The 27,445-nt window shown below is 38.5% G+C and overlaps 1 protein-coding gene across 1 annotated transcript in view; it reads right to left on the reverse strand.

The window, feature by feature from the left end:
• Nucleotides 1-26,893, reverse strand: part of LOC112621632 (probable C-mannosyltransferase DPY19L2) — a 102,813-nt gene extending 75,920 nt beyond the window's left edge. The window contains 6 exon segments of the mRNA XM_025381068.1: nt 17,240-17,381; nt 19,634-19,719; nt 21,675-21,698; nt 25,591-25,863; nt 26,038-26,253; nt 26,569-26,893. Coding sequence (XP_025236853.1) covers nt 17,240-17,381; nt 19,634-19,719; nt 21,675-21,698; nt 25,591-25,863; nt 26,038-26,253; nt 26,569-26,893 — 1,066 coding nt within the window.
• Nucleotides 26,894-27,445: the final 552 nt, after the last annotated feature.

Below are 27,445 nucleotides of genomic sequence, written 5' to 3' on the forward strand. Positions count from 1 at the left end.
CAAGGTATAATCTTTAGGACTATGTAAAAATTTTTTTTTTTTTTTGAGATGGAGTCTCGCTCTGTCACCCAGGCTGGAGTGCAGTGGCCGGATCTCAGCTCACTGCAAGCTCCGCCTCCCAGGTTCACGCCATTCTCCTGCCTTAGCCTCCCGAGCAGCTGGGACTACAGGCGCCCACCACCTCGCCCGGCTAGTTTTTTTTTTGTTTTTTTGTTTTTGTATTTTTTAGTAGAGACGGGGTTTCACCGTGTTAGCCAGGATGGTCTTGATCTCCTGACCTCGTGATCCGCCCGTCTCGGCCTCCCAAAGTGCTGGGATTACAGGCTTGAGCCACCGCGCCCGGCCAAAATGGTTTTTGATATTTATAAGTACAGATTGGTAGATTTATTTCAAGTAATATCACCTATCAGGTCTTTATTTCATTCAGGGCTCTTTTTTTTTTTAGCAACGAAAATATTTAGTGTGTCAGAAAATTATAGGTGTATTCAGTCATTTGAATTTCATAAGTTCTGACCATTTGGAATATCCTAATTTTTGCTTAAATTGTGATTAGTGTGTAATAGTTCTTTAATTTACCTATTTATATATAAGCTGAGGAAAAAAAAACAAAGAAGACATATATACATAATGGGTTATTTATTATGTGTAATATGTTTCAGAGAGCCAGTGCTCAATTTGAACAATAAATTTTGCTATTTTTTTGGTTTTTAATTTTTTTCTACTGTTACCTCTATTCTGTTCTTTCTCATTTTATAAAGCTAATTTTGTTCTTTCACCTAGCTTCTTAGTTCTTTATTTTTTATTTATAATTTTTTAATGATAAAAGCATTTAAGGCTGTGTTTACTTCTCTTTACATATAGTCACTTCCCATAGCTTTGGATACTTACCATTTTCATTATCATTGAGTACACATTTTTTTTTTTCTTTTAAAAGTCAGTTCTATCGAGGAATAATCATGTTAACTGCATTTTGATATTTTCTTTTACTTGGAAGTTATTTTAAAGTGTGGCTTTATTGTGGTTGTCCTTACTACTACACTTCTATTACTTCTGGTGTTAATTTAGAAATATTGAACCGTGACTGGGCATGGTGGCTTACGCCTGTAATCCCAGCACTTTGGGAGGCCGAGGTGGGTGGATCATCTGAGGTCAGGGGTTCGAGGCCAGCCTGGCCAACATGGTGAAAGCCCATCTCTACTAAAAAAAAAATACAAAAATCAGCTGGGCTTGGTGGCAGGTGCCTGTAATCCCAGCTTACCAGGGGGTGCTAAGGCAGGAGAATTGCTGGAACCTGGGAGGTGGAGGTTGCAGTAAGCCGAAATCGCGCCACTGTACTCCAGCCTAGGTGACAGAGCAAGACCCCGTCTCAAACAAACAAACAAAAAACAACAAAAAAAAGGTATTGCACCATGGTCAGAGAATCTTAGGTCTTTCAGTTGTAAAGGATAGAAGCATAACTCAAAATAGCATTAAGTGGAAAAACTATATATTGTTTCAAATTTTTGAAAGGATCCTAGGGTAACTTAGAGAATTGAAGGAACAAATGGAGGAACCAAGGCCGCTGGAGCTGAAATTTAGAGAGAGAGAGGGAGAGGGAGAGGGAAAGAGAGAGAGAGAGTGTGTGTGTGTGTGTGTGTGTCTTTGTGTCTGTGTGTGTCTGGGATTACAGGTGTCAGCCACTGCCCCCAGGTAATATGGGCCTTCTTTAAGCTGGGGCTTTGAGACTCTCTGTATTTCCAACTACATGCAATTTTACAGGCCTGAAGGGAGTACCTTTCTCTACCTCCAGCAGAAAGGACTCAGATTAACTCAGTTTGAGTTCTGTGTTTGTCCATAAATTACAAAAGCAGAGATGGGATGCACTTTATGTCCAGGCTGTATTCTATTATTGTGGGGAAGAGTTTAAGTCTTCAAGTCATGTTTCTTGGGCTGACCTTAAGCAAGTTTCTTAGTTCCTCTGTACCTCTGTTTTCTCATCTCTAGAATCAGGCCAGGTGCAGTGGCTTGCACCTGTAACCCCAGCACTCTGGGAGGCTGAGGGGGGCAATCGCTAGAGCTCAGGAGTTCGAGGCCAGCCTGGGCAACATGGTGAAACGCCGGTTCTACCAAAAATACAAATATTAGCCAGGTGTGGTGGTGCGTGCCTGTAGTCCCAACTACTCCAGAGGCTGAAGCAGGAGGATCGCTTGAACCCAGGAGGCTGAGGTTGCGGTGAGCCAGGATTGCACCACTGCACTCCAGCCTGAGCGATGGAACGAGGCTTTGTCTCAGAACAAAACAAAAACCTGCTTTTGTAGTATTGTGAGGGTTAAAGTAGTTCACATACTTCATGCTTTTATACTTTTAACTATTGAACGAACCTCTTCAATGAATGAAAAAATTAAAACATCCAAGATTTATGCCCCACTTCCAGTCTCACCCTCCTCAAAAGACCGTGTGCTTTACTCTGATACCATATTCCTTTCTCTTCCCAACTGCTCAGATTTTGTAAAAACAATCCAGTTTGCATTATTTTTATAATGTATCTTCCTTATATTTACAAAATTCTCCCCTGAACATTTGAATTGAGTTTTCAGCACATCTACCCTGCTAAACACATGGTAAAAACTTTGTAAATGTTGAATGTTTCCCAAAATGTATTTGATAACTACTTTATTATGTTTTAAGATAGGATTATTATCAGAATTATTGCTGTGTTTAAATTATGTATAAAAATGTATTGCTCTAGAAAGAAGTGGTGGGCTATGTTTTTATTTGTACAATGTAAATACAGATAAATTAATTTTTGAACCAAATAAGTATAATGTAGATTATACAAATGGAGGCAGTTATAAAATAGCCTTAGAAGTAAAATTATACTGTGCTTAGCTCTTTTATAACCATTTGAAGGTGTTACAAAGTGTTATCAATGTGAGTGTGTTTTGTGGGCGGTTGAAGATGGTTGGAAGGATGGTTGATAAGGTAGGTCAGTGTTTTCATTAAGTGCGTGCTGCTGCTTCAGGGCAAAGGCTGAAAAACTTAGATTTTTTTTTTAGTTCCATGATTTACTGCATCTCAGGCAACCTGGATGACATGGCATTTACTAAAGCAATTCACTGCTTTGCTGGTGCTTCAGCACCCTTCAGTCTGAGAGTCCCGAAGTCTTGATTTGTAATTCTCCAGGTTTCCTGTCTATCATAGCACTTCTTCAAAAACAGCAAATCTAGTCACCCTGAAGTGTCAGTTCCTTAATAACTCCTTTTGTCCACTCTTCCTACCAGCTTATCATACACAGAGTTCTTTGGAGGATTGCTATTAGTTTCTTTAAAACAAAATAACTAAAATTAAGAATATTTAATGTTATTGGCCACTTTAAGTGTCTTTATAAATACTGAACTAATACAGTCACTTTCATATAGTAATTTATGTGTTAGGAAAGTTACTTCATAAGCACTATCTCTTTTGAGTCTATGTCATAAGAAATGGATGGTAAAGTAGATAATTTCTTTAGCTATTATTTGGAGATGAGACTCAGAAGTTAGATCAACCACTTGTAGTATTTTAAGTGTGAGTTATTCTGTATTTTAGTTGTGAAGTGTACAGAATCTAATTAACTTTTAATAATTCAGAGTCCTTTTCACAGTTGGCTGCTTTTCTTTTCCTGTACAATCTTGTGTTTTCTCTTTTGTCTTTTAAAAAATTGTTAATTAAAAAAATTGTTTAGTTACAACCCTCCCTCATTTGTATAAATCTTCTCTCAGATTATTCATATAATGAGTATTGCCTGAATGTCATTTTCTTGTTAAAGTCTCTTCTGGGACCCTCTGACCTACCGTGTTCTGAACTGATTATCCTGAGATCGCTTTTTGTTCATCATCATCTTGGAAATTGCATTTACCTGCCTCTCTCTTATGTTCGGTTTCCTGGTTCCTTGAATTTATGTGTCTTCTTTCTTGATGTTACCCATTGTTTTTAGTTGATATAATCTCGTAGTTCCTACTGAGAAAGAATATGTGTAAGGTAAAGAAGTTTTGAGGCTTCCATTTCTGAAAATATTTTATTTCTGTCCTCATTTTTGATTAGTACTTTGACTTGATATAGAATTCTAGGTTGAAGTTATTTTCCCTGAGAATTTTAAATGTGTTGCTTTGTTGCCTGCTGGCTTCTAGTGTTGCTGTCGAGCACATAGATGTCATTATGGTTTTTGATCCTTTGTATGAAAATTTCATTATTACATGCCTTGGGAGGGAACTGTTTTCATTCATTGTGCAACATATTTGGTAGGCTCTTCGAGTTGGCTGCTTTCTGTGATTTTTTTTTTCCATTTTTTTCTTTCATGATTTAGATGTTGTACACCTAGAGTAATCCTTTACTTTTTCTTTTTTCTCTTCTTTTTTTTATGTCTTTGCTTTTTGTTCTTGTTTTCTTTTGAGGGATTTATTTATTTATTTAAAGACAAGGTCTCAAGGCTCTGTCCCACCTTGATTGGAGTGTAGTCGTGTGATCCTAGCCCATAGCAGCCTTGAACTCCTGGGCTCAAGTGATCCTCCTGCCTCAGCCTTTTGAGTAGTTGGGACTACAGGTGCGTGCCACCATGCCCAGATAGGGACTTTTAAAAATGTGATCTTATAATTCTTTTGTCAATTTTTATTTGTTTCTCTAATTTTAATTTCTAACTTAATTTTTAATGTTTTTAAAATTTCTGAGGTCTTTAAAAAATAGTGTTTCTTCATATATTCCACTTTTGTTTTGTGGGTACAATATCTTTTTCTAAGAATATTACTGATGTGTATTTACTTGTGCATCTGTTTGTGTATATATTTATGTGCAGGTTTGTATATGTGTGTGTATGCTTTGTTCCATTTCCTGATTATTCAGTTTCTTTTCACTTGCTTTTTTCTGTTTGTTTAGCTTCATTCTTTTGTTAGATATTTTCCTTAAATGTTTGGTGATCTTTGGCTAACTCCTGATACTGTTAAAGTAGGGAGATCACTAAAAAGCAAATTGGAAGCTCTCTGTGCCATGTAGTGTGCTCTATCTGGGCCATTTTCTCGGGAGTATTACTGTCTTTTCTCTTGGGCTGGTCATATTTTCCAGAAATGGCTTTTCTTGCCTGGAAGACGCAATCGTTTATGCTAGTGATCTAAGAGCAGAGTGAGAAGAAGATTGAGAGTCCTAATACTCAAAATGATACTTTCATTTAATCTCCATATTTAGTATCAATACAGGACCTCTGCCTTCAGCTATTCCTGTTGTCTGCAAGTCTAGAAACTTTTCCCTCTCCAAATAACAAACTTCTAGTGTAGTGCCAGGGTTGGGGTTGCTTAGCTGCTGGAAGTCAGGGAGGACAGCTGGGAGATCTCACAGCTTCTTACAGAGACTGGCAATGAATCTTTCTTTTTGAGGCCTGCCTTCACCCCTGCTTCCAGGGATATCTTTTGCTTGCCAATTCTGGTGCCTGCTGTCAATCAGTTTGCTTCTCTGCTTTCCTAGTTCTGCAGTGAAAATTATTACTCATTAATTTTCTTTCCAGAGTTTAAAGGTACTGCTTTTTATTTCATTTTCCTGATTTTTTTCTAGGCGTATTCCCTTTAAAAATTACATTTTTATCATTTTAGTAGGATGTTTGGACTGAGCAGAAACTAATGAATGTGTACAACTAGTTACTTTACTTAGAGGTTTTCTTTTTTTAATTGCAGAAGAAATAAGAATTCACTCCTATAAAAATTTAGATGATGCAGCTGGGCGTGGTGGCTCACGCCTGTAATCCCAGCACTTTGGGAGGCCAAGGGAGGTGAATCATCTGAGGTCAGGAGTTCGAGACCAGCCAGACTAACATGGTGAAACCCTGTCTTTACAAAAATTAGCCGGGTGTAGTGGCACATGCCTGTAATCCCAGAGAGTCGGGAGGCTGAGGCAGGAGAATTGCTTGAACCTGGGAGGCGGAGGTTGCAGTGAGCTGAGATCGCACCATTGCACTCCAGCTGAGGCAACAAGAGCGAAACTATGTCCCCCGCCCCCCCAAAAAAAAGAAAAAGAAAATTCAGATGATGCAAAAAAAGTGAAAGTCACTTTCAGTCCTCTGGTATGAACATGTTCAACTAGTCCTCTAATGGTTTTCAAACTTTTTTTTTCTTTTTTTTCTTTTTTTCTTTTTTTTTTTTTTTTGAGTCATAGAGTCTCATTCTGTCGCCCAGGCAGGAGTGCAGTGGCACCATCTCAGCTCACTGCAGCCTGTCTCCTGGGTTCAAGCAATTCTCCTGTCTCAGCCCCCCAGGTAGCTGAGATTACAGGTGTGTACTACCATGCCCGGCTAATTTTTGTATTTTTAGTAGAGGCGAGGTTTCACTATCTTGGCCAGGCTGGTCTCGAACTCCTGACCTCAGGTGATATGCCTCGCTCAGCCTCCCAATGTGCTGGAATAAAGGAACTGTGTATTAACATGTTAACAATTCATAACTGCACTTCTTTTTAATATACTTTATGTTCTAGGGTACATGTGCCCAATGTGCAGATTTGTTACATATGTATACACGTGCCATGTTGGTGTGCTGCTGACCATTAACTCGTCATTTACATTAGGTATATCTCCTAATGCTATCCCTCCCCCATCCCCCTACCCCACAACAGGCCCCGGTGTGTGGTGTTCCCCTTCCTGTGTCCAGGTGTTCTCCTTGTTCAATTCCCACCTATGAGTGAGAACATGCGGTGTTTGGTTTTCTGTTCTTGCGATAGTTTGCTGAGAATGATGGTTTCCAGCTGCATCCATGTCCCTACAAAGGACACAAACTCATCCTTTTTTATGGCTGCATAGTATTCTGTGGTGTATATGTGCCACATTTTCTTAATCCAGTCTGTCATTGATGGACATTTGGGTTTGTTCCAAGTCTTTGCTATTGTGAATAGTGCCACAATAAACATATGTGTGCATGTGTCTTTATAGCAGCATGATTTATAATCCTTTGGGTATATACCCAGTAATGGGATGGCTGGGTCAAATGGTATTTCTAGTTCTAGATCCTTGAGGAATCGTCACACTGTTTTCCACAATGGTTGAACTAGTTTACAGTCCCACCAACAGTGTAAAAGTGTTCCTATTTCTCCACATCCTCTCTAGCACCTGTTGTTTCCTGACTTTTTAATGATTGCCATTCTAACTGGTGTGAGATGGTATCTCATTGTGGTTTTGATTTGCATTTCTCTAATGGCTAGTGATGATGAGCATTTTTTCATGTGTCTATTGACTGCATAAATGTCTTCTTTTGAGAAGTGTCTGTTCATATCCTTTGCCCACTTTTTGATGGGGTTGCATAACTGCACTTTTTATGACATTTTGAAGATTTATTTATAGTTAGAGAACGATGGGTTTTGTTAAACTGTATCACATTTATACTTGCAGAAGTTTATTTCATCGTTACTAGTAGGAATTTTATTGGTTCAATAAAATTGGCAAAACTGGGAAAAAAAAAAACCAGAAATGTATGTCTCACAATTCTGGAGTCTAAGAATTCTGGAGTCCAAGGAAGTCCAAGATCAAGGCGCCAGCAGATTTGCTGTCTGGTGAAGGCTGCTCTGCGCTTCCAAGATGGTGCCTTGATGTTGCACCTTCTGAAGGAGAGGAACCCTGTGTCCTCACATGGCCGACAGTAGGAGAATAAGAGAGTTTTAATCTCACTCATGAGGGGGGAGTCCTCATGGCCTAATCACCCCTTACAGGTCCCATCTCTTAATACTATCACATTGGCCATTAAGTTTCAACACCTGAATTTTGGAGGGGACATATTCAAACCATAGTATTGCTCATTGGCATTTCTGGATTGCCAGCCTCTTTAACTCCAAATCTGAGAAAATGAGGCACAAAGAGAGCCCATGGAACTCATAACCCTGTTGTTCTTTGGGTCTCAAGTCTGTCTTCCTCTCTACTTTTCAGAGTCTTCTTATGTTTGATTTGTATGTAACTCAAAGGGTTTTCAGTTGTACTTTAAGGGAGTAATCAGGAAAAGTACAGCCACTCCATCTTCCCAATAGCAAACATTTGTATTACTTAAATATTTATATATTGTATAGGCAAGAGAGAAGGCAGTGCTATCAGGGAAATGTATGGCACTAAAATGAATACATTAGAAAAGAGGAAAAAAATCAATTATCTAAGCTTCCAGTTAGGAACCTATGAAAAAAAGAGCAAAATAAACTCAAAGCCAGTAGAATGAAGGAAATAATAAGGGTAGAAATCAATGAAATTCAAAATAGAAAAACAATAGAGAAAACTGTATTAGTCTGTTTTACATTGCTATAAAAAAAACCTGAGAACTGGGTAGTTTAGAAAGAAAGGAGGTTTATTTTTTGCTCATGGTTCTGCAGACCGTACAAGAAGCATGCATGGTACCAGCATCTGCTTCTGGTGAAGACCTTAGAAAGCTTATAATCATGTTGGAAGGCTAAGGGGAGCAAACAAGAGAGAGAAAGGTTCCAGCAGGGAGGGGGCATGTCAAGACAGAGGGAGCAAGAGAGAGACGAGTGAGGTCCCAGATTCTCTTAACAATCAGATCTCACATAAACTTACAGAGGGAGAACTCCTTTATTACGGTGGGCTGGGAACCACATCATTCATGAGGGTTCCACCGCCATGACCCATACACCTCCCACTAGATCCCACCTCCAATGCTAGAGATCACTTTTCAGCATGAGATTTGGAGGGCACAGATATCTAACTATATCAAAAGCCAATGGGAAAAAAGGAGCTGGTTCTTCAAAAAGGTCAATAAAGTTGACAAACCTGTAGCAAGACTGACAAAACAAAAAGAGAAGACACAAATTATCCATATCCATATCAATGAAACAGGGGCTATCTGCAGACTCTGCATCAAAAAGATAATACGGGAATACTGTAAACAACTCTACACACTTAAATTTGTCAATTTAGATGAAATATACCAATTCCTTAAAAAGCTCAAACTATTGCTATAAATAAAATAGATCATTTAAATATTTCTATAACTATGAAGAACTTGAATTCAAATGTAAAAATTCTTCAAAAAGAAATCTCTAGACCCAGGTATTTTCACTAGAGACTTCTGCTAAAGGTTTAAGAAAGAAGCATTAACATCAATTCTACGCAATCTCTTCCAGAAAAGAGAAGAGGAAACACTTCCCAATTCTTTACCTCAAGCTAGTATTACCTTGATACTAAAACCAACAAAGTACCAACAGTATCAAAACAAAGTAAACTTCAGACTAATATCCCTTGCAAATATAAACACACAATTCCCAAACCAAATTGCAAAAATAGATTTCAATAATATATTAAAATAATTATATGCCATCACTAAATGAGGTTTTCCTCTAGGGATACAAGACTGTTTCAGTATTCAAATACATCATATTACATGTTAACAGGCAAAATAAGAAAAATCACATAATCATATCAATTGCTACAGAAAAAAAAATTTGAAAGAATTCAATACCCATTCATGGTGAGAACTCTCAGGAAGAAAAAGAAATAAAACGGAAATTTTCTCAAGTGTGTAAAAATCACGTGCAAAGAACTTGTGGCTAACATTATACTTAATGATTAAATACTGATGCTTTCTCCTAAGGCTGACAACAAGGCATGTATGTTCACGTTCACCACTTACTAAACACAGTACTAAACATTTTAGTGCAATAAGGCAAATGATGGAAATAAGCATACAGATTAAAAAGTAAGAAATAAAACGGTCCCTATTTGCACATGCCATAACTGTAAAAAAAATCCCAACAAATCTAAAACAACAAAAAAAAAGATAACCACAACAAAACTCCTAGAACAAGTGAGTTCAGCAAAGTTGCGTGATAAAAGATTTAAAAAAATGTATTTTACGTACTAATGATGGACAACAAAATTAAAAGTATAATTCTATGACATGAAAAACTTAAATGTATATCTAGCAAAATACATATAAGGCTTAGATGATCGAAACTATACAATGCTGATGAAAGAAATCAAAGGTGATCTGAATAAATGAAGAGACATACCATGTTCATAAACTGGAAGATTGAGTAAAGATGTCAGTTCTTCCAAAATTGATTTACGAGTTTAATGCAATTCTTATCAAAGTCCCAAAAAGATTTTTGTAGATACAGCATGTTGTAAAATATATATGAAAAGGCAAAAAAAAAAAAAAAAAAAACCTAGCCAAACCAATTTTGGAAAAGAATAAAGTAGGAGGTATCAGGCTACTTGATTCTAAAACTTACTACATAGATGCATTAATTAAGATTATTGGCCAGACACAGTGGTTCACACCTGTAATCCCAGCACTTTGAGAGGCTGATGTGGGCGGATCACTTGAGGCCAGATGTTCAAGACCACATTGGCCAACATGGTGAAACCCAATTTCTACTAAAAATAAAAAATTGGCTGGATGTGGTGGCATGTGCCTGTAATCCCAGCTACTCAGGTGGCTGAGGCATGAGAATTGTTTGAACCCAGGAGCAGAGGCTGCAGTGTGTTGAGATCATGCCACTGCACTCTAGCCTGGGCAACAGAGTGAGACTCTAAAACACAACAACAACAACAACAACAACAAAAACTATATGGTATTGGCAGAGGGGTAGATGCATAAATCAGTGGAAAAGAACAGAGAACCCAGAAATAGACCCATACGACATATGTCCAATTGACATATTTAACAGGCACAAAAGCAATTCAGTGAAGAAAGGAAAGATCCACTTTCAACAAATGGTGGTGAAGTAATGAACATCCATATGCAAACAAACAGAATTCTTGACCTAAATTTCATTCAAAATGGATCAGTTAGATATCAAACACAAAACTCTTAACCTTTTACAAAAAATACAGGAGAAAATCTTTATCTCTAGGGCTAGGCAAAGAATCCTTAGACTTGACACCCGAAGCACAATCAATAGGAGAAAAATGGACACACTGGACTTCATAAAAATTTAAAAATTTTTCTATGCAAAAGACCCTGTTTAAGAGAATGAAAAGGCAAACTGGGAAAATATATTTGCAAGCCATATATATGAAAAGTAATTAGCATCTATAATACGTAAAGAACACCCTAAGATCCAAAATTCATAAAACAAACAATTCAAATAGAAATGGAGCAAAATACATAAAGACACGTTTCACATATGGATGGCAAATAAGCACAAAAAGATGTGCATCATCATTAGCCAATAGGGAAATGTAAGTTAAAACCATAATGATATATCACTACGTATGTGTAAGAATGAGTAAAATAAAAAATAGTGACAATACCAAATGCAGGTGAGGATACAGATAAACCTAATTTTGGTTGTGCTTAGGTTGTATCCATTGACTACTGAGTATGTAGCACAAGGAAATTTGCATAGTTTCATTCATGCAACAAATATGATACTGAATCAACTCCATATTCCAGGAAGTAGGCACCTAGCATACAGCTAGGAAATACATAATGGGCACGGGAAAACAGTAGAAAACAAGGTCATTAGCTGAGAATGAAAGGGGGAGAGGAGGTTTGGGATAACTGGAGAGAGAAGATATGAAACAGGCATCAAGGGGTTAGCAAAAGTAAGCCTCAGGGACCAAATCAGGATCTGCGGCCTATTTTTGTACCAGTAATGTGAAAAGGACAGGGTTACCTTTCCCCCAGCATTTAAGACAAGAGAGTTTTAAGACTTACAAGGGAGATAAGGAAGAGGGGGCTGGGTGGGTTTCTTGCCTTTCTCTAAGTGGCTCCTATTCTCCCATGCTTTACCATGGAGGATGCTTTCTGAGCACTCTTGCTAATCTTTTGTCAGCACCCTATGAGATCTGTGTAAAAATGTCTGTAAGCAATTACGAATTCCCTTGCTAACTCATACTAGGCATTTACCAACTGGTGAACAATTTGAGCTGAATTCTTTACCATCGTGTCTAGTGGCATGACCCGTGTAATTAAATGCTTGTTTCTGTTCTCCTTGCAGGTGCTTTTTCTTTTTAATTTATTTTGGGTTATTTGATTGCCCTGTGTCCTCAGCTCCCTGACTGCTTCAGGAAAAGTTGTAAATTTGAAGACTGTCTGGCTTTTGTTTTTGCTGCTGACATTGCTGGAAGGCCACGAGCAATGTTCTTTTTGGCTTTCTACATCCAAGGGAAAGCTGACCCAACATGATTAAATCCAACTCTCCATTTTCTCCGTTTTCATACTTGGGAATCTGAGTATAGCTGGAGAAACACAATTCTGTTGGCTGGTTTTGTTCTCAGGTCAACACCATCAACCTCAAATGAAGCCCTTGGTGCTGCCCAAGAAACTCACATTATATCCCTGGTCTGTTCATTCTCTTGGATAAGAGGTCAGCAAGCTTTTCCTATAAAGAGCCAGATGATAAGTATTTTAGGCTTTGTGAGATAGTCTCTGTCTCATACTCTTTAATGTGTTTACATTTACCCCTAGGTTTGTATACGCATGTTTGGTTTATCTATTCATTCATACATTTGTTTGGTATTTATCCTTTTTGGTGTTCTCTGTGTTTCTTGGATCTGTGGTTTGGTATCTGTCACTAATTTTGGAAAATTCTCAGTCATTTATTTTTCAAATATTTATTCTTCCTCATCCTTTCCTCTCCCACTGGGATTCTAATTATGCATATATTAGAATATTTGATATGGTGTCACAACTCTTAGATGCTCTATTGTTTCCTTCCTCCACTTTTTTTTCTCTTTGCATTCCTATTGACCTATCTTCAAACTCACTGATTATTTCTTCTGCTGTGTTGTGTCTGCTGATGAGCCCATCTAAGGGATTTTTTACTACTTTTTTTTTATTTCTAGCATTTCCCTTTGATTCTTAAAGTGTCCAACTCTCTGCTAAAATTATCTATCTGATCTTGCATATCATCTGTCTATTTTGGTCTTTAAAATATTAATCATAGTTATTTAAATCTCCTGTCCAGTTGTTCCAGTATCTGTATCTTCTTTGGGTCTGATGATTGCTCTGTCTGTCCAGACTTTGCTTTTTCTTACCTTTAGGTGTGACTCATAATTTTTGCTGAAAGTTAAGACATGTATAAAACAGTAGACATAGAGGTCAGTATTTTTATGCTTGAAAATAAGAACATCTTTCTTACTGTTAAGTCTTTATTCTAGGGATTTGTGTTAATCTAGTTAGGGTGGGCTGGATTTGAAGTTTGTAATTGCTATAGTGACCAAAGCTGGAGTTTGTTGCTGCTGTGGACACTAGCGATTTCAAATTCCTATAGTGGTACCTTGTTTTGAGCTTGGTTTTGGGTTTTCCTTTGTGCTGCTCCCTAGAAAGAAAATGCCTTGCAAAACTCATTCAGTCACATCCCACTGAGATTTTTACCAAAGGCTTGTTAATGTAATGGGGGAAGAGTAACAGGTTTTCTGACGTTCCAATTAAGCCTCAGTCTTAGGCAGGTACTGTGAATTTGGGGCTTGGGGGCTGTACCCTTTGTAAGTGTTCCCTCTTCAAGGAATATGACTGTTTTTTTTAACATTTAGGGTTTCTTTTTTTTTTTTTCCTGCCTGTTCTCTTTCACCAGCTTCACTGGATACCCACCAGTGTCCTCAGACAATGGGTTTGATACCGTTCTCCCTGCAGATCATGGCTTTCTTTTCCTTAGGAGAGATTTCACAACATGGGTGTGAGCAGAGTCAACAATGATTGCTTTTCCTGTCCTGTAGCCATAGTGAAAGCTTTCTCTAAATACTTCCCCAATCTTCCCTGAGAGACCCTGCTCACCTTCACATTTCATACCAGCTCACACCTAAGTCTTTAGCAGTTCATTAAAAAATTTCTGGTTTAATCTTTGTACCAGCTTATATGGCATTCAAAAGCATCTATCTCAGTCAAGCAGTTCCTATTCCAGAATGTTCAGTTCCTATTGCTTTCTGCAGGCACCTGTCCTCCTTGAAATTTTGTGTTGGTTGTCCTCTGACCTCAGTTTCCTGAAGGGTTCAAGAAAAGGTGTTATCTTGCAGTTTGTCCAGCTATTTTCCTTGTAGGAATAAGAGTGTCATCATTCCAGCTCTCTTCATCACCAAACTGACACCTGAAGCCTCCAGAAGCTAAATATATAAAGAATTAAGAGTTCTTTATATGTGAGGTGAATTAACCCTTTCTCTGTGAGGTATATTACAAATATTTTCTCCTGGCCGGGCATGGTGGCTCATGCCTGTAATCCCAGCACTTTGGGAGGCCGAGGCGGGAGAATCACTGGAGGCCAGGAGTTTGAGACCAGCCTGGCTAACATGGTGAAACCCCATTTCTACTAAAAATACAAAAATGAGCCAGGTGTGGTGGCGCGCATCTGTAATCCCAGCTATTCGGAGGCTGAGGCTGGAGAATCGCTTGAACCCAGGAGGCGGAGGCTACAGGGAGCCAAGATCACGCCACTGCACTTCAACCTGAGCAATGAAGTGAGACTCTGTCTCAAAACAAACAAAAAGAAACCAAACAAATATCTTCTCCCAGTTTGTCAACTGTCTTTCGATTTTATTTATTTCTTTTCTTTTTTAAACTCTGCCCAGTTTTGCCTTTCCCATAGAAACCCCAATAAAAGCGATGGCTTAGGCTTTACCCTCAGTACTGCTTCTGCCTGACCAAACTGTATCTCTCCTGTGGCTCTGTGTGATGTGACTTGTCCTCTTCTCCATGGAAGTATTAATCATAAAGTCTTCTTTTGGTGGCACTGATCTATCTGTGTCATCACTCAGTCAATCGCATAAATTAAGACCTGGGCACAGAACAACTCTGTTTCTATTTCTATAAAATTCTAGAAAATGCAAACTAAACCATAATGACAAAGAGAATATCAGTGGTTTCCTAGGGATGGGATGTGGGCAAAGAGAGATGAAGGAAGGAGGGATTACGAAGGAGCACAGGGAAACTTCGGGATGAGGGATGTGCCAATTGTTTTGATTGTGGTGATGGTTTTACAGGTGGGCCAAAACTAATCAAACTTTACACTTCATCTATATGACCAGCTATCATATGTCAATTATACCTCAGTAAAGCTGTTTTAAAAACATTTAGGGTATATCTACTGGAAAATAAAACTGCTTTTAATTACAGACTGTATCATCATTTGCATAGAAAAATCCAAAGGATTCTACAAACAAGCTACTAGAACCGCTGACTTCATCAAGATGCAGGTACAAGTTAATATTCAAAATCAACTATATTTCTATACAAAAGCAACAAAAAATGGAAAAATAAAAAATTTTAAAATAATACCATTTATAATAAAAGAGTACTGAGGAAGACTGTACATTGAAAAATACAAAACATTGCTGAGACAAATTAAAAATAATCAGTAAAATGGAGATCTATTCCATGATCGTAGATTAGAAAATTCAATATTGTTAAGATGTCAGTTCTTCCCAAATACATGTACAAATCCAACATAATCCCAACCAAAATCCCAGCAGTTTTTTTTTTTTTGAGAAATTAATAAGCTGACCCTAACATTTAGATAGAAATGCAGTTTTAAAAAGGAAAAACAAAGTTGGAGAACTATCTACTTTCAAGATTTTATTGTAAAGCTACAGTAATCAAGACAGTGTGGTACTGGCATAATTATAGATCAAGAGAATAATAGAGTCCAGAAACAGATTCACACATAATGTGGTCAATCAGTTTTCAACAAATGTACCGAGAAAATTAATTCAATCAGGGAAAAGACAGTTACCACAATGGAGCATTTTTTGGCATTCTAAAAATGTTTTGTAACTCAATTGTGGTGATGGATACATAGCTTCATACATTTGTCAAAACTCAGAGAATGGTACACTCAAAATTGGCACATTTTATTACATGTAAGTCATACCTCAAAAAAGCTGATTTGGTGACCAAGATTTATATATGTCGTTGATAGAAGAACAAATCCAAATGCTTATTAAACATGGAAATATATTTATCCTCATGAATAATAAGGGAAGTACAAATTTAAAAAGCATATCACAGCCATCATAACAGGTCTGACAATTCAAAATCTAATAAGTATATGAGAAAATTCTAGACAGCAGTGTGAACTGCTACATTTGCTTCAGACAGCAATTTAGCAATATCTGGTAAAGCTGAAAAAGCACACACTCTATAACAGCAAGTCCACTTCTAGGTGTATATCCTAGACACAATACTGCACATATACAGAAGAAAAGCACACAGAAGTGCACATTTGAGATTACATTGCTTGTAATAAAAAAATTGGAAATAATATATTAAGATGGGGAAATACATAAACTTTACAATTCATAAAATGGTTAAAATTAAAGAAATATATATTTACAGAAAGTTTAAAAATACAATTTTGAAGAAAAAAATCCTACAGTGACACATTCAGTATGAGATCATTTATGTGGACTTAAAGCACATAATAAAACAATCTCTGAAAACAGAGATTGGATGGATACACACACCAAATTTTAATAAAGGTATAAGTTGGACTAGAAGCAGAACAAAGGTGATTTTAACTGTATTTATAAATTTTAATTATTTTAAAATAGCTGATGCAAAAATGACAAAGATTTGCATTTATTCTAGATGGTTGATCACACATATTTGAATACTATTTTCTAAGTCTGTAGTCTTAAGCATTTCAAAATCTAAATAGTAATTTTTAAAAGCTATAAAAATATGAATAAAGGACTAGAAAGCAGAAACTTTTAATTAATATGCTGGATTCTGAGACAACTTTAAACTCAACAGTAGTATTTACCACGGTGTCAAATTTAGCATTTATCTTGAATTCAAAAACTGAGTTCACTAATTTTGTCTCCATTTTTCAAATTTCTAGCATTTACAGACTACTATAACAACCATACTTTTTTAGGCTAAGTGTTGGTAGATAGTAATAGATTTCTGGCTGTGTGACTAAAGAAATCTTACCGTACTAACGTAACTCCAAGATCACTATTCAAGCTCATCACTCTCACTGTCCCTTTGCGTGGTCATCGTGCCCACCTATGAGGTGTCCAAAGCCAAAAGCCCATGCCCATTTAGAACCTTTTTGGCTCCCATGACTGTCTTTTTCATTTGGCTTGTCTATTACCCTGGCCATTGTTTACACACTAAGGTTCATTCTTTGAGTTCATGCGAGAACAGTTTCTGGGGTCTTTACATTTTACGAGAGGAGCTTATGATATTCTGCTCAACTCTAAGGATACACACAATTAATACACCTGAAAGCTCCCCTCCCTTTCTTAACAAGATTGTGCTATTTTTATCTGATAAAAAGGATCACTCTACAAATATGATTTGTCTCAAATGATGACTCACCTCTGGATAAAGATGGAAGCGTTTTACTGTATTAATTACAAGAGGATATTCAGTAAGCCTGTCATTCGTAATCATCCACAGTCCTTCCAAAAATGAAGGTGCTTCAATAATGGTCTTGAAGGAGGAATAATAAAGTCCTTTTTTTTTTTAAAAAAAAAAAGGCATATATTGTCAATGTATTTAAAACTTTAAAATATTTATTTTTATCATTTAGAACTTTTTTTCTGAAAAAAAAAGGTAATAAGATTTGCTAATTACTCCTCGCTGTTTTGCATTCTTGGACTTTAAAAAGCATGTATTTTCAAGTGATCACTGTACTATTCTTTCAAATTGTCTATAGGTTTTCAAACTAAAGAGTTGGAGGGATGGTCCAACAATTTAAAGAGTTTCTCTAATAATGTCTTAAAATGTGTAGACAGTGTATGTTTAATTTTACCAAATCTGGTTTTATCCCCCACATTTGAGATGCTTAAAGGTTGACATCTGATTAATTCTATCATAAACAGGGATGCCTTCATGCCTCTGTATAACTTTGCATATACAAAATTACTTCTTTTTTTCCATGCTCTTAGGAAAGAAAATATAATGACCATAAGCAGCATGAGCAAGGAATCCAATGCTTCTGGCTTACTTCATAGCTCCATCAAATCCTCTGTGCAAAGTGAAAGCTCAATGTCGATTGACTATTGTTGCTCACAAATGTTATATACTAAAAAGCACATTATTTTAGTGTCTTACACTTCAGCATATAAAATAAAGTCTTCATTAGGATAGTAAAAGTGCTGTTGAGTTAAAATTCATGGATTAACAACAGCATGTTGTGTCTTATTTCCCCTTCAGTTTCTTGTTTTCACTCCTAAAATCTAAATACAAAAAAGGGCCACATTGTTTAAAATGCACTCTCTCTAAAAAATGCTATATGCTATATTCATATCTGCCTCATCCAACACGAGTAACTACTAAATTAAAGGTCTGTTTTAGCTGCTGTCTGAAAGGCCATTACCTCATAGTTGATTGGCAAAATATGAGTTCATAAAGAATTTTCCTTTCTGCTTAGGAGGATAAAGCAATACAGTAATTAAAGGATATCTGATATGCAAAAGTCTATATTTAGGGAAATATTAAATATATAAATAAGTTGCTAATAACAGTTACTGTTTTGTGTTAAGTATTCTGCTATGTGTTGCCATTCATTATCCCCCTTCATTTTCCCTAAACCGCTCTAAGGTTGGCATTGTTTCTATTGAGCAGATGAGATTACTGAGAATCTGAGAGGTTACCTGACTAGCCATCATAGAGTAAAGCACAGAACTGCTATTAGAATCCAGCAGTCTGTCACCAAAGTCCAGACTCTGCCACAGTTACAGTCTTTATTTAATAATATTTTATATTCTGTATTTGGAAATACCTTTAAAATGTTCAAATGTCATACATATGTTAATGTATCCAATGCTTTGAAACTTTATAGGGGCAATATAGGGATGAAAATAAAAAAGCAGTGACTGTGGGGCCTAGCATAGGCAAATTCATAGAGACAGAAAATAGAGTTGGGTGTGATTAGTGTTTAGAGGGTAGAGTTTCTGTTTGGGATAGCAAAAAGTTCTGGATGTGGACAATGGTAATAGTTGCAAGACAACATGAATGTACTTAATGTCACTGAGTTGTACGCTGAAATGATAAACATATTGAAATTTTTTTATTACAAATTTAAATCTAAATTTTACCACAATTTAAACAAAAAGCAATGGCCAGAGTGAGGAGAGCCAGTTTCAATGCTTCACTAGGCCCCCAACCAGCTGTGAGCAGATCTGGAAGATGGACGGTTGTGGTGTCTTCTAAATGTAAAACTGCAGTTTTGGCATTCGCTATCCCACTTACTCACAATAATTATGTGAGATGTGTATAGCAGAAAACTCCATTTTAAAAATTAAGTATCGAAAAGCAAAATTATTTAAAAATTATATCAAACTTTATCTCTTAAAAGAGATTATCCTGAAATCAAAAGGGAGCCAAATAATCATCATCATTAAAAGACCCAGGTGAAACATGGGATCTCCCAACTGTAGCCAAAAAGAAAGCAATTTCTGATAACATCTCATTTCATTCCCCTTTATCACTTCCTCAGTGCTTCCTTTGTCCTCCTTTCTCACCTATTATGATTCATCTTTATTATCTTAAAAAGCAGTCTGCATTAGGAAAGGGTGAGAGATAATGAAATGAGTAACAGAAGAATAATCTCAAATAGTTTACTATTTAAATAATAAACCTGGGTTATAGCTTATGAAACAGTGCAGTTCACCAAAAGCTGGTTTCAATTCCTAATACATTTCTACCTTATAGTCTCACTATTCTTAAACTACAGATTAATTGGTTAGAAGAAGAAATCTAATCATTTCAGTGTGAAAAGTCATCTCCTGTTCCAAGGATGAGAGGTGAGAGAAATGATCATTTTCAAAAAGTGTTACTAAATGTAACCTAGAAAAAAAATGAAGTATCATATTACAATAAGAACAAGTTTCAACACCAACACTAAAATAAGCGATAAGCAAAGAAAGCCATAAAAAAGAAAATAAGTTGTTATAATACTAATTTTATAATTTGCTTACTAACTTGTATGTTTTTAGGCATTTATAATCCAGTATGGCACACACCTGAAATTCCTTAACTCAGTGGTTTTTAAACTTCATTGTGGCTGGGTGCGTTGGCTCACACCTGTAATCCCAGCACTTTGGGAGCCCAAGGCAGGCAGATCACTTGAGGTGAGGAGTTCAAGACCAGCCTGGTCAACATAGTTAAACCCCGTCTCTACTAAAAATCCAAAAATTAGCCAGCCATGGTAGTGCATGTCTGTAATCTTGACTGCTTGGGAGGTTGAGGCAGGAAAATTGCTTGAACCCAGGGGACGGAGGTCGCAGTGAGCAGATATCATGCCACTGCACTCCAGCCTGGGCAACAGAGCGAGACTGTCTCAAAAAAAAAACAAACCTTAATTATATACCTGAAATTCTTGTGGCTTTTTTCACCCTTCCTTCCATCCCAGGTCTCTAAATCAGAAAATCAGAACAGAGGCAGGTTATTGTTTGTTTTTAAGTTTCAAATGATTCTAATGTACCAGCCTTGGGAAATACCTCCATAACTGTTGAAAGGGTTCAGAATATAATTTTAAATAAAATTGCTTTAGATCAAAGCAGACTTACAATAAGTATAATATCACATAAGGTATCAAATTTCAAGTGCCAGAGAACACAGGTGTGTGCTTGAAGACATTTTAGTAGTGAAACTCAACAGCTGTAGGCAGTGAAGAAAGGAGCATATGTGATAAACAAAATTAGCTGTGGTCGACAATTATGCTATAGCTAACTTATGTAGTCAGTACTTTCCAGTGAAGTTGAAAATAAAGCTCCATATATTAACCCTGTTTTCCACTAACCCGTCTTTACATGTAGGCCATATGCCAGGGTACCAAAAACTGCAGGAATATTCCCTACCATTGCAGCCTCAGTTCTAACATCAAAATCTCCCTGCAGACTATAAATATCTAGAGCAGCACTGTGTCAACAGAACATAGGGGCAAATCTCATACCTCCCAAGGGTAGAAATCGCTGAGCACAGGTAAAAATAAAATATTCCAGAGGGAAATATTTTACAAATTTTTATAAACACTTTTGTAAAATAATATACACAGGCTTGCACACTGAAAGACTCAAAGCCATTTAACTCTGTATAACCACTGCAGAATCTTTTATCTTCTTTTTTACCTGATTTCCAATTGGCAGGTGTTACTAAAACTTTATCACCAAAGTTATTTCACTGGCTGGGTGTGGTGGCTCATGCCTGTAATCCCAACACTTTTGGGAGGCTGAGGCAGGTGAGGCCAGGAGTTTGACACCAGCCTGGCCAACATGGTGAAACCTCGTCTCCACTAAAAATACAACAAATTGGCTGGGTGTGGTGGTGCACACCTGTAATCCCAGCTACTCGGAAGGCTGAGGCATGAGAATCACTTGAGCCTGGGAGGCAGAGGTTGCAGTGAGTCAAGATCGCGCCACTACGCTCCAACCTGGGAGACAGAGCAAGACTGTTTCAAAAAAAAAAAAGTTATTTCACTAACAACATATAATTACCATAAAATAAGGGAGGGTTTTAAATGAACTACACATGCAAAATACACTAGAAAAGCTACATATTTAAAGAAGCATGTAGTGAATTATTTGATAAAGCAAAATTATTTTAATTCATAAGTTACTATTCCCTTAATGCATCTGTTGTATAAATGCTGCTTCACACATGAGGTTTGTAAAAAAGCAAAATATACGTATAAATTGGTGCACATAAAGATGTTCTACAAATATAGCCAGAAGTATGCAACGAGTCATGGCAATTTTTAATTCAAATATTTTTAAATATTTCAAATTGAAACTAAATCTTATCAGTATAAAATTGCCACAAAGACAGCTGGAAAAAAGAAAAAAAGGAAAGTTATTAAAAGCTGCTTTAATGATAAAATATTGTTAAAACAAGTATTTCAAATGTATTATTTTACATGTCTAGAAAGATAGCACAACAAAGCAAGATGGCCAGCTAATCCTGTCTCTGTGAGTATAGGAAAAATCCAGGACACAAAGTAAATCCTGAACAGAGCTTACCTCTCTGCAGAGGGGCTTGACAAGCAAAAGGAGAGACTTGAGAGAGTTTTTTTACTTCAGGTAATTGGTAGGAGGGATGGAATTACGGATAATTGGGACCTTTTTTGTTTTTTTCAGTATTATTTTCTATTCCTTTATATGAAATTTTTGAAAGAAGTAAATATATACAGTATGCTTCAGCTAGTTCTAACCAGGAGGAGCCACTCTAGATCAGTTTCCCTACCATTCATCAGAAGACGATTAAATGCAGGCAATCACTTCCTCAGCAGCACATCTAAAAGCCTCATTGTGCAACTCAACCCTTGATGAATCACAAGCTCTTTGCAAGCGCTCAGACCTAGGAGCTACTAGATGGCCTAGGAGACTAATCTGGAGTCACCTGTGCCAGCGCCCCATGTATACGTAAGACTTCACCAGGGAGCTGGGAGACACTGCTGTGGGTATGGAGCTTTTACAGGAGCTGCAAACGCAGCCAGTGCCCCAGTTTCGTTGGGGGATTGCTTGTTTTCAAGAGTAGCATGGAGCTGGGGAGAGAAGAGTGGGGAATAGGACAAGTTAAAGCACCACAAACATTGCTGTTCTTATAGAGGTTCAGCAGCTTTTCTTGAATTAATGTCCTTTAGATTGTTGTAAACCTCTGGTTAATTTCCAGAGTTTTGAAGAAAATGATTTTGAAAATTTTCCAAGTATTTTCATTGTCCTCATAGAGGAGTGCATTTCCTTGGCTATTCCAGAAGTCCTACCTCCCTTCTGAGATCTTATAATGGTATTTCTTATGGTGATCCCAAATATACTTGGCAAGTCATCTTATAAACCACCAATAGTAGCCTCTTAAAAATGAAAAATTACTCCACTTGGCTAACAAAATAAATGCAAATTCATTCAATAATTATTGAAGAAATTAAATTTTAAAAAATTTAAAAATTGCAATGTTGAAATTCTCAACCATGTTTATCCAGATCTTTTCCTATATTACTAACTGTCCTGGGCTTATCTTAAATACTTTTCAGAAGATTTACTTGTTTTATATCAGGATAGGCAAAGTATGGCCCATGGTGTGTTTTTGGACTGTCCGCAAGCACGGTTGCTATAATTTTTAAAAGGTTGAAAAATTTAGAAGGTTGTAAAGATGCTCATTAACTGTTTATTAGGCTTCATTAATTTTAAAATATACAGAGGCTATCCTATTCAACTATATTTGTATCCTATTTCTAATTATTGTAAAACTATATACACTGGCAAAAACTCTTCAGATGATATATAAGGAAAAGGTCAAATATGCTACCAAATACATCCAGCTTTCCAAAGATGCTCAGAATCTTTCATCTCTCACTCCCTCCCTTAACCCACATACCACATTTAAAAGAAAAAAAGAAATGATACAGTGTAGTGATGCCAGTATTCTAAATGCTTGAAGGGCTTATCACATGCCCTTTCCAAGCTGTGACAGAAGCATGTCCCCTGGACCCCGGCATCCTATCAATCTCATCTCTGAAGGTGACCCAGCCTCATAGTTCACTGAAACAGACCATTAGACGCCAGCACTCCCAACTTCTTTTATCTCCACTTTAACATTTCTCCACATAGTAATCCTCGCTTTTCTACTCCCTGCCATCTCAGAAAAGGAATTCTCTCTCCTCTTTTCCACAGTTAGCTTCTCAAATTTGTGTCTTTAATTCTACCCTCCCAAATATTCCAAGACTTGCTCCACTAATTATTTCCTGTCTTGGAATCTCAATCTCATCCTCTTCCCTTGATCCTTCCCCTCAGCCTTTAAAACTCCTACACCTTAAAACACTCTCTGCGGTCTGACAGCCCGTCAAACCAATGTACTCCCCATCTCTTTCCGCTGGTTCAATGACAAGATCTTTGGCCAACTTCTTTTTACTAGGTTCCCATAAGTTTTTTTTTAAATGATCAATGACCTTTTAGTTATCACAATTCTTTTGCATCTTTCTGTAGCATTTGGTCAGATTCTTGGATCTCTTCCCCTCTCATCTTTCATCACACCACCTTTCCCAGTTCTTCTATTTCTGTGACTACTATGATTTTATCTGGTTTTTCCTTTTCCTCTCATCTCTTAAAACGAGAAGTTTTCCCCAAGTATTTGTCCTTTGCTCACTTTTCTCTCTTGGCAATTTCACTCATTCTTAAAGTTTCAGTGCTCACATCTACAGAGATAACTCCCAAATCCAAAACCTTCATTCCTGAACTTTCTGCCTGCTCAGCCTCCTTTTCTACCAGGCCACCCATCCACTCCTGTCAGTCTGTCTCCATCAGGTCTCACCTGTCTTCTCCATGTCTGCTGTGGCTACCCTTGTGAAGACTATTACTGCCTGGATTCTAGTGCTAGTTTTCCAATTATTCTTTCTGCTCCCTTTCTCAGTCTCTGTTACACACTGCTGCCGAGTTAATCTCTGAAGCTCACTTCTGATCATGTCACTATTTAAAAATCGCTTGGTGTCAATATTGGGAATGTACTATATGCCACTAAACTGTTCACTTTAAAACGATTAATTTTATGTTATGTGATTTCATCTCATTAAAACAATTTTTTTTTAAAAAAAGAATTAATCAACGCCTTCCTACAGGATGAAGTTCAAATGCCTTACACCTAACCTTGAATTAGACTCTCCAAGGCTGGTCCCAATCAACCTTCTCAACTTATTTCCTATTACTTCTTTTTCGTGCCTTTCATTTCAGCCTACTTGGCTTTCATGTTTTCTCCCTCCTATGAGTTTGATCATGCTGTTCTATCAGCCTCTGACACTTGTTGATCTCAGCTCCACATATCCAAATAGTAGCCTTTTGTCACAATTAGAATCTCACCTTTTCCTAAAAGTCTTCCCTGATCTCATTTCCCACTTCCCGTCCTAAAGCATTTGTTCACATTTCTGAACTCCTGTAACACTCATGATAGTCACGCATTATTTTACCCAACCCTAGGGTTCCTTCAGTGCACCAGACCTCGATCCTCCATCATTCCTCAAGTACTGTTAACACTTCAAGTGTGGGGACACATTCTACTTTGACATCAACAGTCAACTTACAGTGAGAAAAGTACAATAATTGACATTAAGAGACATTTATCTGACAGTTTGTATCAGCAGTCAGTCTGACTTAGGGCTAGGCTCAAAACTGATTCTATACCAACAGCAACTACATTTAAGCTCCCTCTTATGCTACAGAAAATGAAGGGAATGAAGGGAAGGGAATAGGGGGAAGAAAAAACCCTTCAGGTGCATAAATAAGGAAATCTCCCAATTGTAGGCACTGAAGCTCCACAGCAAGATGGAAGTCAATTGGGCAATATATATCTACTTTGAACCTATTTCCATTATAAATTTCTCAACTAATTTTTTTTAAACTCCATTTTATTCTGCTTTCAGGTGCTGAGAAACAATCTCTGTTACCCAAGAGCCAGCTAATCCTTTTTACCAACTATGATAATTGGCTGCCCTGATTCAGATAACATTTCTTTTTTGTGACATAGGGGTGACCACTGTTAGAAAACCCTGAAAATGTTTTAAAACAAGAACTAATGGGGCTTGGCGATTCTTGCCACGCTTTTCCAGAGCTCGGACCTTGCTATTACTTTTTCCTAGGCACCCACAAACCCTTGCTTGTTAAACTGATCTCCTTCAAGATTCAAGAAAAGCGGCATGGGGCTCCCTCCTAGGGCCCTCCTGCCCTCTCTTCACAGATGCCGAGAGTGGTCCTGGTGGAGAACCGATGGGCCTGCAGGTCCTGCACCCTATCCTGGAGCTGCGCCAGGAAATTATGGATCAACCGGAAGCAGCCCAGAAGAAGGGTCTTGGCTGACCACTTCCAACTATTTAGCCGTCTCAGATTGCGGACCTCTGCGCACCCCCTGCCAAGTTCCCTCCGCCTAGGGTGGAAAGTTGCAGAGGCCACCCCACTCTTCCATCTTAGGCTCCTGGGCTTGGGATGCTCTGCACGGCAGCTTCGTCTGGCTGGGGCGGGAAGATTGAAAAGGCTCTGGAGCCTCCGCTTTTGAGCTTACTCCTCGTTTGCTGGACTACTTTCTCATAGTCCCTGTTTTGGTCAATTTCCGGTGCAGGCCAGCCTAGTTGGGTGAGGTCTGGAAAGGCCTGACTCGCCTGGTAGCCTCAAGGACTTGTACCCACCACAGTTGTGGACCTCTGGGTCGTCATGGCAACTGTGAAATGTGGTTCTGGGGGACGTGCAGTTGAAGCCATTCGCGAGGGCAGTCCCTGCCTGTCCCCTCACGTGCTCCCCACTGCGCGCAGTACTCCGGCCTCCGTGCTTCTGAAAGCAGCCCAGAAGAAGGGTCTTAGCGATCACGTCCAGCTGTAAGCCCTTTCGCCTCTCAGATTGCAGACCTACACCCCCCCCCCCCCCCCCCCCCCCGCCCGGTAGGTTCCCTCCTCCTAGTGTCGAAAGCCGCAGAGGCAGCCCCGACTCTTCCGCCACTTCCTCCCTCTTCGGCTCCAGGCTTGGGAGGCTGCCGCGCCACTGCTTTGACTGGCTGGGGCAGGAAGATTGAAACGGCTCAGGAGACTCCGCTTTTGAGCTTATTCCTCGTTTGCCCGACTATTTTTAATAGTCCCTGTACCGGTCAATTTCTGGCACAGCCCAGCTGAGTAGGGTGAGGTCTGGAAAGGCCTGACTCGCCTCTCAGCCTCAATGACTTGTACCCGCGGCCATTGCGGACTTCCGGGTCATCATGGCGATTGTGAAATGTGGGGTAGGGGGCATGCGGTTGAAGCCATTTGCGCGGGCAGTGCCTTCGTGTCCCCACGTGCTCCCCAGCGAGCACAGCACCTCTGCCTCTGCGCTTACTGGAGCATGCTGCCTTTGGTGAGGGCAGCCCCCCACACCCACCCCAGCGTCTGCAGCCCTCCGTGCGCACAGTCCCCAAACCCGCACAGTCCCCAAGCCCGCACGTGCAGTCCCCACCTTGCCAGCAGGTCCACATACAGCCCCCCCACACGCTCCCAGCCCCACTGATGCAGAACCCATCACTGCTTGCCCTTCACGCACTTCAGTGGGTGTGCAGTCCCCCGAGCACGCAGCTCCACACAGCCTCTCCACATGCTCCCCAGCGCCTGCAGCCTTCTCTTAACTTTTTTTGCCAGGCCCATACATACCTGCCTGTAGGCTGAGTGGATTGGCAACGACAATGGTGACAGCTGACATTTATTGAATACGTGCTATGTTGCAGATGCTGCATCTCCATTTCTCAGATGAAGAATCTAAGTCTCAGGACCTCATCCAAAACCATACAGATAATAAGCAGTAGAGCTGGGATCTAAGCTGAGGGAATTTTACTCTAGAACTCACAGTATTAACCACAGTGCTCTCTTGGCTTATATTTCTAAGGTACATGCTGTAACCACTTTTATTTTTTAATTTTTATTTATTTATTTATTTATTTTGAGATGGGGTCTCACTCTGACACCCAGGCTGGAGTGCAGTGGTGCGATCTCGGCTCATTGCAACCTTCGCCTCCCAGATTCAAGGGATTCCCTTGCCTCAGCGTCCTGAGTAGCTGGGATTACAGGCACGTGCCAC

The sequence above is a fragment of the Theropithecus gelada genome, chromosome 3, assembly GCF_003255815.1.
Source record: "Theropithecus gelada isolate Dixy chromosome 3, Tgel_1.0, whole genome shotgun sequence".
Lineage (NCBI taxonomy): Eukaryota > Metazoa > Chordata > Mammalia > Primates > Cercopithecidae > Theropithecus > Theropithecus gelada.